Source organism: Capra hircus, chromosome 15 (genome assembly GCF_001704415.2).
Source record: "Capra hircus breed San Clemente chromosome 15, ASM170441v1, whole genome shotgun sequence".
Lineage (NCBI taxonomy): Eukaryota > Metazoa > Chordata > Mammalia > Artiodactyla > Bovidae > Capra > Capra hircus.
This window is the reverse complement of record NC_030822.1, coordinates 62,179,333-62,195,682: the sequence shown is the minus strand read 5'-3', so window position 1 is coordinate 62,195,682 and position 16,350 is coordinate 62,179,333. Positions and strand designations below refer to the sequence as shown.

At 40.3% G+C, this 16,350-nt stretch overlaps 1 protein-coding gene across 1 annotated transcript in view; it reads left to right on the top strand.

The window, feature by feature from the left end:
• ZC3H12C (zinc finger CCCH-type containing 12C) overlaps positions 5,731-16,350 on the top strand; it is a 76,422-nt gene continuing 65,802 nt past the window's right edge. Inside the window, exon 1 of the mRNA XM_018059818.1 lies at positions 5,731-5,897. Within this exon, the coding sequence (XP_017915307.1) occupies positions 5,874-5,897 (24 nt within the window). The 5' untranslated portion in view covers positions 5,731-5,873. The remainder of the gene's footprint in view (positions 5,898-16,350) is intronic.

Below are 16,350 nucleotides of genomic sequence, written 5' to 3'. Positions count from 1 at the left end.
TCTATCAGAAATCTTAACAGAATCTGAGTTTGGAGCTTTTGACAACTACATTGTTTTTTAAAAAAAGATCAGTGTTATTAACATTGTCTGGGAATCTTTTAGCAATTATGGGATCTCCCCTTCCACATGATCATAAGAATCTTTCCCTCGCCTGGGAAGCCCCAGACTCCACACGTGCAACTCACAGGACTCCCTCAACTTCCTCTTTTTCTCTTCCTTTTCAACTATTTGAAAAAAATAATATCTGTTTATTTATAGAATCAAATAGAATGACGTGAATAGTAATGTGTGTGCTAAGTTGCTTCAGTCATGTCCAACTCTGTGAGACGCTATGGGCTGTAGCCCACCAGGCTCCTCTGTCCATGAGATTCTCCAGGAAAGAATACTGAAGTGGGTTGCCATGCCCTCCTCCAGGGGATCTTCCCTGGGGTAGTACACATCACCAATAAATGCACACTTAAAATTTTTTTTCAGATAGTTAATTCAAGTACCCAATTCAAAATTCAAAAGCCATTGTTGGGTATAAAGTAAAAAGTTAGTCTGTCTTCCTCCCTTTCTTCCAAATCATCCAGTTTCCTTGTCCAAGATAATACCTACTAGTTTCTTGTGTTTCCTCCCAGAGATGTTATATGCATATATAAGCTAACACAGAGATATTCTTTGTCTTTCACACAAATGATAGCATTCTATATACACTGGTTTTTACCTTACTGTTCCAATAAACAAAGGATCTTGAAGTTTATTCCATACACATAGGGCCACTTCACTCTCTTTCATAGGTGAATGGCACCCTAATATATGGCAACATTACAACTTATTTGAATAGCTTCCTATTAATGTACATTTAAGTTGATCCTAATTTTTTTGACTTTGCAAGTAATGCTGTAATCAGGAGTCTTGTGATTTAGCCTTTTAAATTTCCTCTAACCTGGAAATTCCATAATTCTGTTTCCAACTCTTTCACTTTTGTACATTTGTAATTCTACATGCCTGCTTCCTTCTAAAACAACAGATGCTTGCAGAGGTGATGAGGATGTTTTTGGTACATTTGAAAATCCGTGTGGAAATAGCAATTTTAAAACTTTTGGGCAGGATGAACTGCAATGACAGATGTGGTCCTTGTCAAGATGGCAAAATGTCACCTTAGGAGTATTTCTTAAGTGTTTGTTTTTTCAAAATTCCTATGTTGGTCAAATATGGTGAAATGAGCACAACTACACTGTCCAGCTCAGGTAGAAAAATCACACAACTGTATGACACAGCATATTGAAAATCTTGCTGTCTGACTTCCCACATGCTGAAAACAAGAGTCATGCTGCTGATATTGAATCCCTTGGTAACTCATCAAAAGAAAGAAGTCGTGGGATTGGCCAACGGCCCATATCTCATACCCTCTAGTTTCCTTTCCCTGAGAACTCAGTATTAAAAAGCAACTCTAACCAGTCTCTGTAGTACAAAGAAAAGAACTGTTTTATCCTTCTGTGTCCATCTTACACAGATTATGTGCTTAGGAAGTGGCCGTTTAGAGTAATAATACTAAGGAAGCGTTACATATCATGGGTTGTTGGAATTAACCAGAACTTCTCTGAAAGACATAAAAGAAACTGTGAATGAAAATTCACAGTAGTCATCTGGATATATGAAGCTCTTCAATCAGAGGAAATCAAGTGCTGGACAAAACGCTGGAGAAGAAGATGCATCCAACGGTCTAGGGACATCATCTCAACTAAGGTAAGTATTTTGGCATAACTGATAAAGCAGGAGATGTGAGAACAAAGATAATAATTCTCATCCCCACGTGTAGCAGGGGATGAGAATATTCCTAAGGGCACCGCTAGTAAAGCTCCAGATAGAACTGGAAGTAGTTTTCAGGGGTGTGTACCAGTTCTGAACCTGAAGGTGACCTATGGGCCATCACTTCTGAAGCTCCTAGAGGTCTTAGACAAGGTGACTGGGCAGCTGGATGATGAGGCAGCCGAGTAAGGTGTGATGGGTTCCTGAAGCTTGGTCTTTTTAGGTTCAAATATGAATCTCCGTGTGAGATAGATAGTCTACCTGGGAGCTACATTTTAAAGAAGTTCTGCTGTTGCAACCATTCTTCCTCCCACCTTCTGCCTCCAACATGTTCTTTCCAAAGTATTTGCTTTTAATTAATGAGGCTGTCCCAAGTCTTCACCTATTATGGATCCATAGCCTCTCAACAATTCAAACTCACAATTCAAGGTCCAGGCTGCTTTTATAAAATACAAATGCGCTATCAAACACTGATAATTAGCAAATGTGCCATATTTGCCTAATGCCTATTTTTGAAGTTTTAATATCAGACATTCAAAATTTGATCCTCAGTTTCACCATTTGCAAACTGAAAATTGTGGTCAGGTTTAATGATCTCTTAAGTTTTCTTTCATCAATCTGACAATCTCTGAAGCCATGAAATTTCTTTCCTATATATCTTTTTTTCCTGTCAAGTAAATAGAACTTGGAGTAAAGAAAAGAGCAATTCCCTAAAGTTTATTTATCTCAGAGCCACAGAAGGATTGAAATATTCTTTGAACTCTGGTTTACTTAAGATGAACACCGTGGTTGGTTATTGTTATAATTGTGACCATATAAAATGTTCATACTTATTCTCTCAGTAGCAAATAGAAGCCTCACTAACCCAAATTTTTGCCTTTTCTAGATAAAGCTATGAAACATTTCCCCAAGTATATCCCCACTATTACCACAAACGCATGCCTAAAACCAAACTCCTCTAAACATTTGCTCAAAACAGTAGTTCCTCTCTCCCCAGACTTCCCTTTTTTCCAGTCAGAGATATTACAGGTTTCATATTCATACTCCTAGGTCATTTTGGACTTCTCCTTTTTCTTAGGTTAGTCTCCATTAAGTGTATCTAATCATTTACAAAGTCTCAGTGATTTTTGTCAGTCACAATGTCTCACTAACTGGTTCCTCACGATTTCTTCATTCCCGTCTGTTCTCCCATTCTGACCTTCAAAGTGGTTTCCCTGCGTCAATCCTTCCCCTTTCCAAACCATCCAGTAACCAATACAATATTGATTTTACTAAATTAGAAATGTTCTCCATGTTACCTTCTCTTCAAAACCCTTCACAGATTCCTCTGTATATAAAGGCAACATGAGCTCAAACTCTCTCTCTGTCTCTCTCCCCATCTCTCTCTCTCTCCCTCTCTCATTTGTAAATCTCTGTGTAATTTGGTCCTACTTTTCCTTTCCAGCTTTTTTTAATCCCTATTTTTCAGATTTCCCTGACATTCTATTTTTGCTTACGCTGTTTCACTCATATGCCCTTCCTTATCCTCTCTGCTTATCAAAGTACTATCCATCTTCATTATCCAGTTTAAATCTCCCCCTTTTGAAACCCTATCTTTTCATCCATTCCAGTTTAAAGTGATTCCTCTGTCTTCTGAACTTTCATTGCCTTTATTACCCATGACACATATTTAAAACTTAAAAATCCTTTTGTCTTCTTTTAACTTTCATGTTTTTATCTCCCAACTACATAGTAAGGTACTGTATCATTCACATAATGAGTCCTGAACTGTAAACTGCCTGTGTTTTAATCTTTGTACTGTTATTTACTGACCTTAACCTTGGTCTCAGTTTTCTCATTTGTGAAATGGAAACAGTGATAGTTATTCCCTCATAGGGGCTTTGTGGGTGCTATGTGAAAGAATATATGCAAAGTGCTCAGAATAGTGCCTGGAACATAGAAAACATTCACTAAATGTTGTCTATTTTAATACTTCTTCCTCTCTCTCACTCCAAAGTACCTAATATAGTACACAATCATGCTAAATCAATATTGAGCGGAATTCAGTTAAGTCAATTGAGATAAGATAGACTATGTGGGTGGTATTATTGTGGAGTAGGGGAACTTCCTGGCATCACTAAAATCATGTCACAGATGCCATCACTTACTATTGTCAGCAAGCCAGCCTCTTTCTAAGTCCCTGCCACTCCCTAATACTGTTCAAGAGACTTCTGAGGGTTTGGCTTAGAGAACACGGAATGCTTTCCCGAGCATCCCTCCCTCATTGCCGATTCAAACTGACCTGGCTGCAGAGAGCAGGTTGCCAAACTTCCTAAGGCAGTACTAAAAATGTAGACCACAGAATTCACATATGCCCCCAAAGAGGCCTACTGGTCCACTATTTCAGTTACTAGGCCCCAAGACTTGGCCTACTGTAGCAGAAAGCAGACTCTGAGATGCTCGCCTTTCATCTTGCAGTGTCATTGTGCCATGAACACCAGCCAGCAGGACACTCTCAGTTGAGACCCCCGTATCATCCATAGCTAAAGAGTAACAGATGCTGGCCAAAGAGGTGGAGGCATCTGTACTGCTCACCTGTGCCATAAAAACAGGGTTTTTTTTTAAATACAGAAACTGGAAATTGTGAACCCCAGTAAGCATCACAGATACCACTACCATTAAGCAGCCCAATCAGATTCAGCAGAACCCAGGGTTAAAGCAAGCATGCCCCTACTGAAAACAATTCAGAGAAGCAAGAAATAATTTTGTTAAAAGGTGAATAGTGTGATCAAAAGTGTGATTCAAGGTCCCCTGAAACAAATATGTGCTTTCGATGAAGACGGACCTGGATCCCTCCTATGCAAGGAAGGTCATTTCAGGAAGTTTTTCTAATCTGTCTTCTGTAGGAAAAAGGGGATTATAACACCTAGCTCAGGTGGCTGTGGTGACACTTAAATGAGATAAGGCACTTAAAGCAGCTGCCTGGTCTGTGACCCCTGGGAGGGGCACAATCCAGGGAGACAATTCCCTCTCCATCTAAAAGTACATGCATCCTGCCCAAGGCTAGGAGTGAGGCATCAGGAGACAATTCCACAGGCAGGTGAGTGAGACGATTTGAACATTGCTGAAACGCTGGCGGAGGTTGTGCTGGATGTTGGACATTCCGCAGAAGTAGAAAGGCCTGATGCGCTCAGGGCTTTCACACTCGCAACTCCCACCTCGGTGCTGTCTCCTCCCAACCTCTGGAAAGAGATCTGGATTCAACCTGGCTTTCGCCTCCATTTTGACATGTTGCCACTTCCAACAGGGCCAGTTTCCTTACTGGAAGAAGTCCTTCCCCTGGGTGAAATCCCAACAGCTTCATTTGTTTATTAATAGATTCCCTTATTGGTCTTGCTAATGCCGGGTGTGGGTTTTTTCCCCCCTCATTACGGAATACTGATAATAAGCAAACAAGCACGGGAAAAGGAAGACAGCGATTCCCTTGGCCGCCCAGGGAATGATCCGTGTTATTGCCGGGTGGAGGAGGCGTAACCGAGCCGAGGGGCGCCTGCCCGGCCGGGGCAGGGGGCAGCGGGACTGGGAGGTCGGGATCCCCGGGCTGGGCGCGAGGCGAGGCGGCGCGGGAACCTCGGGCGGCCGCAGTGGCCCGGTCGAGCCCGACAGGTTCCAGCAGCTCCCCTCACCCCTCTCCACGCCTCCCGGGTTTTCCCCTGGGCTCGGGGTTTCCTGTTTCAGTTCTCGGTGATCTCCAGCAGCAGGTGCTGGTTTGCCAAGCTCGGCTCCCGACGAAGCGAAGGAGAAGGGAAAAGAGGAAAGGGGAGGAGGAAGCGGCGGCGCAGCGGCTGCGGCTGCGGCTGCGGGCGGGCGGGCGGGCGAGGGGCGAACCGGCCGCTGGAAAGACTGGCTCGCCCTCCTCGCGGAGCGGCGGAGCGGGCGGCGGGCCGAGCCGGGGCCCCGGCGGGTGGCCGGCGGGCGGGCGGGCGGCAATGGGGGAGCCTCCCGCTCGCCCGGCGCCCTAGCGGCGGCCTGAGGCTGAAGGAGAGGCGGCCGCCCGCCAGCGGGTCCTGGGGCGGCCCCGGCTTCCCGGGCATGTGGTGATGGCCGATGAGGAGAGGCTGCAAGTAGGTTGAGCAACAGAGCGGGGCGCGCGCGCGTGGCGGGTGGGGTGCGCGTGGGGCCGGCCGGGGGAAGGGGCGCAGGGGCCGCGGGCGGGCGAGGCGCCGAGCCGGCAGGGCCGAGGTGGCTGCCGTCGCTGCGGGCCCCGCCGCCGCCGCGCGCCTCTCCCTCGCCGGGTCGGCCCTGCCGGGTAGTGGCCCCCAGGTTTGTCCCTCGGCAAGGGGGTGGAGGGGCGGACCGCGCCGACCGTGGCCCTCCTGGGGGACCCGGGCGACGGGAGGGCTGCGGGCCGGGAGGCCGCGCCCGAGCGTTGGGCGGAGGGGCCGGGACCCGGGGCGGCCGTGCCGGCTCAGCTCCAGGCCCAGGGAGGCCCTGGTGCCGGGAGGTCGAGTCCCTGCGCCCCGGCCGTTCCCGGGGCTCGGGCGGGGTCGAGTGGAAAGCCCGGCGCATCCTCCCCCCGGGGGTAGAGCCGGCCCCACCGGGGATGGGGGGCGAGATGAAGCTGGTCTCCCTGGCCCCGAGGCCTAGGGCTCTGGTCCACTCCCGGCCGATCATGGAAGCGGGCCCGGGCGCCCCGGATGGGCACGGACCCACAGCCCGTCTCCTGCAGCTCGGACCCGGAGCGCCCGTGGGGTGAGGCGGCATCCGACCGCTCAGATCCAGCCCCAGCCATTCGATTTTTATTATCCCTCGGTCCAGCTAAACTGCCGCCCCCAGGCGGGCCTTGGCGAAATCCCCTCTGTCCTCCCATCCCGCCTGTACCCCTAACCCCCCAATCTCCAGACGAATTCTCATTTTCGCCCTGAGCTCATTCAGCTGGACCGGTTCCCACGTTAAACTCCCTACAAAGAGATGTTACAGATATCTAACTTGGAGAAATGAATCCTGCTTTTCTTCCCTTAACTGTCTTGTCCTTACCCCCTTAAGGTCCTTAAAAACAGCCTAAAGCTTCCAAGGACTGATTACTGTAACTGGGTATCTTGCCGTTTGGGTAACCGTTAACAATTCTGGTTTGTGATAGATAAAGGGATGAAATACTAATCCAGATTTAGGGAAAGTTTTCCTATTGGTTGCAAGATTGTGTTGGAATATCCCCATGCCCATGAGAGGCTTATTGATTTCGGTTTATTGGTTTTTTTAATCATAGAATAGTTGCAGAGATACTTGGGGCTCGGTATGTTTAGAAATTTGAGAAAGTTCATCAGTTCTCATATTTCCTCATTTAGTTTTTCTAATGCATACTATAAACGGAAAACAGTGAAAAGACTCATACAAGTTTTGGACTTTATTAAAATCACAAGGAATATAATTGTTATATATTTTTTAAAGTCAGTATATTTAGGGTATGAGGGTATGACTTTCATATACTTAATCACACATTTAGTAGCAGTTACTCAATTTTGGTGTTATCTGTTGTTTGAATATAAGGATAGTTTCACCAAGTATTTGTAAAATTGTCTTATTGTTGACAACCCCGGGAAGATTATTTCAGACTTGCCTCTTTGTCCACCTGTTTTCCAGTTTGGCATTCTGATTTTAAATTACCTTAATCTGTCTACTTGAAGGTACCCTAAAAATCAGAATGGTCTAGTAACTGACTGTGTATCAATAATTTCAAATGTTTGAGTATTTTATTTAGTTTAAGAATGCATTTTACTTTCAGAGTAAGTTACATTTCTACCTCCAGCATTACACAAGTACTTAAACACTATATGTAAAGTAAAATGAACTTTTAAACAAAACAACAAAAAAGAGGCCACTTTTTTAACCTGCTTTTAAAAATGAAAGTCTAATGAAATTATTTATTAAAATGGAAAATATTAAAAGATAGGAAACAGAAACTTGGAATGTTTGTATGCTGATGGAAGTTTTTATTAGTCATTTCCTTTTACTACATTTTTGTTTTAATTACTGGACTAATAGTATCCTATTTTATGTTACTGGCTTCTCTGAAGCTATGTTTTCATGGATTATATCTGCCAAATTGGACCCCAGGTGTTCAGTGGATATCACGACTGAGCAACTGTATTTTGGATCTGATGGTATAAAGATAATTTTCAGGTCTGTGATGAGATATCAGTTCTCTAACTTTGCTTTGGTTTTTATAGCTAACATAATAATAGCTATTGAAAAGTAGGACATGACTGGGTGACTGAACAACAATTGTGCACAGATATGCCAATGTCATGCTTATCCTTTGTTTTTATTATTTTCATTTTGCAGATGAGGAAACTGAGACTGAAAGTTTAAATAACTTGCCCAACGTCGCATATCTGTCTAGTAAATTGCAGAAGGGAGTTTGAACCCCTGAGTCTGACTTTGAAAGTCATCCCTTAACTACCGGGCAGTTCTGCCTTCCTGTGATACTGTTTTTTAGTTTGTCCTTTAAAATGTGTGTCATTGTGTGTTTGTATGTTGATAAATATAGTTTGAAAATGTAAAGATGCATGATAATTCTTATGCCCAGTTAACTAGCATCAAGTAAAACCCATAAGCAGATGTCTGAACATTCAAAGCATTCTGCCTTTAAGATAAATTAACTAATCTCTAAAGGTGGATAGGGAATAAAAATCCCAAGGTCTTCCTGCTTGCCTGGAATATTCTTCCTCTAGTCCCTCTCACCTTTTGCCTGGTTCACAGCGCATTACTCAGGCCTCAGCTTAGATCTCACTTGCTTTACACCATTGTAGGTTAAGATTGATAATAGTAGGTGACACTGTGCCAAGCACTGTTCTAAGTTCTGTACATACGTTAATGCATCTAATACCTACTGGACTCCTATGAAGAAGTATTTCAGTACTTTTTTTTACTCTTCTGATGAGGAAACCAAACTAACTTGTGCTTAAATAACTTACTAGAGGTCTCACAGTTAATAACGGCAGAGCAAGTGTTCCAACCAGTTGGAATATTTGGTTCAAGTTGGCTGAGAACCAAATATTAAGGTCTCTTTAACTTAATACATGTTAATAAATATATCTTATTGTGAGATTTAAACTATATAATGGCATCTCAGAGGTTTGGTTCTAAAAAGGTGTATCTTTTTCTTGTATAATTGGAATTAACACTGTTTATAGAGCTTGGTGCTCCATCTTTCCATCTCCATTTAACATGCACTAAGGATTTTCTCATGAGCTTAAAAATATTTCAAACATTTTCTTCCGAAGAACATATTTTATGTAATCATTCTCCTATTTCAGTGTTTGTTACTCCCTAATATTTTAATGGCGTCCCAGGTACACAGTGGTAAAGAATCCACATGCCAGTCCAGGAGACGCAAGAGACTCAGGTTCAATCCCTGGTTCAGGACAATTCCCTGGAGTAGGAAATGGCAACCCACTCCAGTGTTCTTGCCTGGAAAATTCCATGGACAGAGGAGCCTGGCAGGCTACAATTCATAGGGCTGCAAAGAGTCGGATACTACTGAGTAACTGAGCACACACAATATTTTAATATCATACTTGAGTTGAACATCATAGTAAAATTTTTTTCTGCATCTGTGTTCTTAGGATGAATTTGTAGAAGTAGTGATCAAAGAGAATAAACTTTAAGGTCTTTGATGATGAAAAAGTTTTCCAGAAAAGCTGATTGATATGTACACTCATCAGCAAAGAGAGCTGATTTTATTCCATGTATGAATGCACTATTAACTTTAAAATTTTGACAGTTTGCTAGATAAGCATTAGCACAATTTTAAGCTGGTTTTTGTTCTACTTATATTTTAAGATATTAAAGTAGAGCAGGTTGATTAAGAAAAAAGCAGAGAAAAGTAAAACTGCCTGAAAAACATTCCCCTATTTTTTTTATTGCTGTATTTATATGTTACAGAATTTTTACTTGGGTTTTAAATTGAAAACACAAGCATTTTCTAATCCCCCATCTTAAGGCAAAATGATTTATTTACTCTCCTGTGTTTTCAAAATACTGTGAATCAGTCTATAGCACTTGCATATTTGGTGATAGTTAGCTGTTTCATTTTTATTCCTTTTTTGCTTTCTGTGCCTGTGATCTCCATCTATAAAACAACAAAAAAATACTAGCTAAAACCTAGATTTGTCGTCAGGATGAACAGTCATACAAAATGTTTATAGCTGTACCTTATACTGTGTCTAGGATCTTCTTTATCTTGTTTGGAGTCTTTAGGCTCCTCAAGGGCCAGGACTCTGGGCTGTTGTTTTATCCCAAGTCTTCTGCAGTGTTTGGCACCTCGTAGATACTTCATGAATGTTTAAGGCCACAGAGTACGCTCTTTAAAAGGATCTGCTGAGATGTGGTAGGATGAACAAAAACCGGGAAATGGTTAAGAGATGATCGTAATAATCAGTGCAGAGCAAATAACACAATTGGTATACCCAACATTTTAAAATTAACTTAAAATGTATGATGTCATTTCTTGAGTGTCCGTATACATTTGCCCTATAAAAATATAATGAGCCTTATCTACCCCACTTAGCTGGGGAAGGTTGTTATAAAAGTGAATTTCTAAAAGTTAGTCTTAAGATCTTCCAAGAGCAAAACATTTTAACTTTTAAATAGAAAAATTTATACTCATGAATTATATTTTTCTACCTTCAAGTCATATAGCCTTTAAGTTCACTTACTGTAAAACATAATAATAGCCAATATTTATTGGGTACTAATTTATGCCAGGTACAGTATTAAGCACTTTACTTATATTATCTAATTTAGCTTTACATCAATTGTATAAAGTTTATACTGTTGTTTTGCCTATCTTCCAGGTGATGGAACAGAAGTTATCAAGATTTCTGATTTATCCTAACTAAACAGCAATGCTTGTTTAGCTTTATTATTATTATTCTTATTAATGATGATGAGGACAGCAGAATTCAATGATTTCTATTGATTTATAGCAGTGATTTTTGGTCTTCTTTCCTTGTTGATGTTGTCACTTCCTCTAATTTGAAGCAGATAACTGCTATGGACTGTGAAGCTGAATGACAACAGCTAATATTATGGCTAAAATAAAAGTATTTTAGGCAACAATTAAAGGCCTGTAGGACTCTCAGACTGCCTAGGTTGGAGAACTGAGAGACTTTACTTTGAAAGAGAGCAGTTGGGCCCTCTGATGTTAGCTAGTGCGTGCATGCTAACTGGCTTCAGCCGAGTTCGACTCTGAAACCCTATGGACTGTAGCCCCCCAGGCTCCTCTGTCCATGGGAGTCTCCAGGCAAGAATACTGGAATGGGTGGCCATGCCCTCTTCCAGGGGATCTTCCCCACCCAGGGATCAAACCCACTGTCTTCCTGCGGCTCCTGCATTGCAGGCAGATTCTTGACCGCTGAGCCACTGGGGAAGCCAGCATCAGTTAGACCTGGGTTTAAATCCCAGCTCTGTCCTGTACTGGCTCTGACCCTAGATAGAACTCAGTTTCTTTGATTTCTTGTTCAGGACTTTGCAAGTTGTTTTTACTAATTCAAGCTAATGAGTGTAAAAGTGCCCAGAACCTAGAAGGCACTTAATGTTATTATAAAATGATTTAGCAGTATTCACTGAATTGATTAGACAGAGATTTTGTTTTGTTTTTCTGTCTACTTATTCACTGACTCTTGTGTTCTGAGTAATTGAGATTACCAGATTAAAAAATATTTGTAATATCAAATTTACTGCTTTTAATATGTCAGTTTACATTTTGGATTTTTCAAAATGAAAGTCACTCAGTCATGCCCAACTCTTTGGAACCCTGGAATTCTCTAGGCCAAAATACTGGAGTGGGTAGCCTTTCCCTTCTCCAGGGGATCTTCTTAACCTAGGGATCGAACCCAGGTCTCCCGCATTGTGGGCAGATTCTTTACCAACTGAGCCACAAGGGAAATGCAAGAATATTGGAGTGGGTCACCTATTCTTTCTCTAGGGGAATCTTCCTGACCCAGGAACTGAACCAGGATCACCTGCATTGCAGGCAGATTCTTTACCAACTGAGCTATCGGGGAAGCCCTAGATTTTTCAAAGGACTCTGAAAAATGTTACCTCCTATCTTTTAGGGTGAAGCTAAAGTTAGTTTCTGTTCTTTGTTCTTAGTCATCTCTACTGATTTCCTATTCAAATTTATGTGGGCTTAATTTTATCCTTATTCTGTAACTTTGGTCATTTTTAAATCTTGGCTTTTATTTTATAATTTATTGTTTTGTGTACTTACAGGGAGCAGGTTTCCCATGTAATTAAGGCTGCCTCCTCACTGTTGACTTAAATGTTTTTTATCTTTAAGTCATCATTTTCCTTGAATTGCTCCCACTGAGTTGGCGATTTTATGTATTAGATACTTTTTGGAATTTTGCCATCATTTTAAATGATTAGTATAGATCTAAAATGCTGGAAATGTTTAATAAATTATCTATTTTGTTAAAGTAGGTATTTCTATTTTTGCTAAGATAGAAAAGTGCCTTAAGTAACATAAAATTTTTGAGTCATAAAGTGTGTGAAAATTAGCAGTATCATGCATAGAAAAAAAATGGTTTCAAATAGAGATGTTTTCTAAAGGGCATTTCTATTATTTTGACCACTTCATTTTATCTTTTAAAACTAAATTTTGAGTTAAAGTTCAGTATTTTTTTTCTTTTTTTTTTATTGCAAGATATTTGCTTTACAATATTGTGCTGGTTTTTGCCATACATCGACAGGAATCAACCACAGGTATACATATGTCCTCTCCCTCTTGAACCTCCCTCCCCTGTCTCACCCCCTGTCACCCCTCTTGGTTGTCACAGAGCACTGGGTTGAGCTCCCTGAGTCAGATAGCAACTTCTCACATGAGTTAAATATTTTAACCCATTTATTTTATCACATTTTTTAAATAGAGAAAAAGTTAAAAAAAAAAAGTGATCCATAATTCTCCCCTAGAGATAACTTAAAGTTTTGGTAATTTTCTTTAACTCTCCTAGTAACTATAAACACATGCTTTAAAAAATTTGTATGCATACGTAGTTTTGTTTCTTACTGTTCATTCAGTATACCATGTTTTCCTGTATCATTAAATATCCTTTAAAGATTACTTTTGTATATGAATATTGTGATTATTTTGAATGCCAAGTGGCATTCAGCGTGTTCAAGTATGACTGTAATTTAATCAAGCTCATATTCTTAAGTATTTAGAGTATGACCATTTTTTTATTGTTATAATGAACAATGATACATGTCCATGTATGTAGATCTTTGTACACACTTATGAATGTATTTTATACAAATTCCTAGATGTGATCATGCAAATTGCCCTCTGGAAAATTTGCACCAATTTATATTCTTTTTAGAAATCCATGCGTGTTGCTCTCAGTATCCGTCACTCTTTCCCTGCACAACCTGTCTTTGTTAATTTGATAGATAAGAATGACATAATGGTGCTAAGCGACTCGTTCAATAGAGTCAGAAAGACTGAATTTGAATTCCTGTTCTGACATTTGTGTATTCTTGGGCAAATTTCTTACATTTTCCTAAGCCTCAGTTTTTTGTGTGAAATTGTGATGATAGTACCTATTACCATGGTAATATCATATAATATCATGGTTGTGGATATTAACCAATAATGTGTAAGCCCCTGAGAGATGTTAGCAATCATTATTATGAATGAGATTTTGCCTTACTATATTTTATACTTGATATGCCTATATATTATACCTTGTAGTGGGTGGTATAAAGGAAAGTTATTCAATCTTAAATAACCTAGTTACCCTGTGCTCAGTCATGTCCGACTCTGTGACCCCATGGACTGTAGCCCATGAGGCTCCTCTGCTCATGGGATTTTCCAGGCAAGAATAGTGAAGTGTGTTGCCATTTCCTTCTCCAGAGATCTTCCCGACTCAGGGGTCAAACCTGCCTCTCTTGCATTGGCAGGTGGATTCTTTACTACCCAGCCACCTGGGAATCCCCTATTGAGCTTTTATGTACTATTAGTTATATTGTAGGACTGACTTCCAGTACTTTTTCAGTTGAGTCTCTTGATTTTCAGGATCTTAGTGACCCCCAAATAATACCAATTTTTAAAAAACTTCAGCTTTTTTTTTCTTGTCTTGTTGCATTGGTTGAGATCATAGAACAGTATGGATTAATAATAGGTATTTGAGCTTATTTCTGATTTTAATGGGTCTTTTTCTGTTATTTCATATTTTAAATGCCAGTGGCTATTGTTTCCTGACATAGGTATCCCCTGCTTACATACATATATTCCTGTAAATATCTATAAAAGCTAAACATAAGAAGCTTGAAAATAGATTTATATATTATGGGAAGATTCCCTTAAATTACTAAATTCCTAAGTATCTTTTAGGCATATCTTCAAAATGTATTTTCAGCATTTGACTCATGTTATTTTCTTTTTCAGTTAAGCATGCAGTCAGTCATTTTAAGTAAGGCTTAAATGTCAGTAAGGCTGAATTTTACTGCTTTCAGCCCACTTAATGATTCCATCCTTATCTCAGACTTTGAGACCCACTCTACTTTTCACCATTGTCCACTACTACATGATACTTATAAAATACGATTTAGAGTAAATGAAACAGATTTGTCTCTTGGAATAAAACCCTTTCTTCAAATAAAGTCTTAGAGTCAGAGTCCCAGTGCCCTCATTACTCAGGCTCTGAGGCAGTTTGCAGAACACTTTAAAAACAACTGCCCCTCAAAAGAGATTCAGATAATTTACAGATCACAAAAATGACACTGCTACTGAAACTGAAGTATTCAGAGGCCAGCAGGAAACCAACCTTGTGACATAATAAGGTTTATATTAAATAATTTTGTATCAAGGTCCTAATTTAGCTTGATTTCAAAAATAATTAGTATAGCAACATATACTATATGAAAATATGGTATTCACAAATCTAGCTAGTATCTAGTGTCTTTCTATTGTTAGATTACTAAAATTTGGATCCTGAACACTCTTCTTTTTTCTACAGTTTTCCATCCATCCAATACTATATTTTTAAATACCGTCTACATGCTGCTGCTGCTGCTGCTAAGTCACTTCAGTCGTGTCTGACTCGGTGCGACCCCATAGATGACAGCCCACCAGGCTCCTCCATCCATGGGATTTTCCAGGCAAGAGTACTGGAGTGGGTTGCCATTGCCTTCTCCATCTACATGCTAATGACTACTAAATATTTATCTCCAATCCCGACTTCTCTCTGTTACCCAGCTATCTTGGGACAGCTCTACTTGGATAACAATTAGTATCTGAAACAAAATTATCTAAAACAGAATTTTTGTCCTTCCAAATCTGTCTCTTTCCAAGTCTTCCCCACTTATGTAAGAGTTAATACCTACTTCTCAGCTGCTCAAACCAAAAATCTCAAGGTTCTTGGTTCTTCATGTCTCTTTCATCTTCCACATCTATCCAATACAAGTCTTTAATCATTACTTATGATTAAATGAATTGAATTAACAATGTTCAATATTAGACAAATCTATTATCATAGAATAAAATCTACTGGTTAATGTATATTATTATAATTTGAATATACTATATAACCTATCTTTCTTATATTTAGGACTTTTGGATAAAGTAAGATTACACATATATTTGGTTAGTTTTGTTCATCTTTGTTAGGTTTGTCAACATAATTATGCTATTCTCATAAACCGGTTGGGATGTTTTTCATATTCTTAGGTACCCTAGAAAATCTCAGTAACAGAAGAGTTTGCTAGAACATACCCATAGAACCTATAGGTTTAGTATTCTTTGTGAGAAATGGAATGGAGGGTATAAATCTTAAAGTTTTTATTTCTTCCATGGTTATTCACATTTAAAACCTTTAATTGCTTTGTCTGCCTTTATTTTTGATTTCTTTGATCATTTTAATTTGTAATTTAAATGTTTAGTTGCTTTCTTTCTTTTAAATACATTTACACCATTAATTTTTTCATTGAGTATCTGTTTGACCTCATCTCACAGGTTATAATCCTATTGTCATCCATTTTTAATGTCCAAAATTTTATTTTTCTTTAGCAACCAGGTTATCTGGAAGAGAGATTTAGTGTATATGAAACCATTTACCTAAGATTGGAACTTGAACACATATGCCAGGACTTGAACCTAGCGAAACCCAGTTTGGGACCTGAAGGCAGCCAAAATCCTGCCTGGGACTCTAACCCATGTGGCTGGGACTCGAACCCAGCCAAGGTCCACACTCTCCCACCTGAGATCTCAGACCTGGTTTTAGGACCTAATGAAGCTCAGTTTCTTGATGTCTCATTGCAGAAAGAATTCAGTGAGAGACAAAGTAACAGATAAGAAGTGGCTTTATTCAGAGAGAGACTCATTCCACAGAGTGTGGACCTTCACAGAGGGCGAGTGCAACTTTGAAATGTGGTGTGGTTTGCTTTATGGGCTGGGCAATTTCATAGGCTAACGAGTGGGAGGATTATGACAACCATTATGGGGAGGGGGCTGAGATTTCCAGGATTGGGCCGTTGCCCACGTTTTGGTTTTTGATGGTCAGCCTTGGAACTGTCATG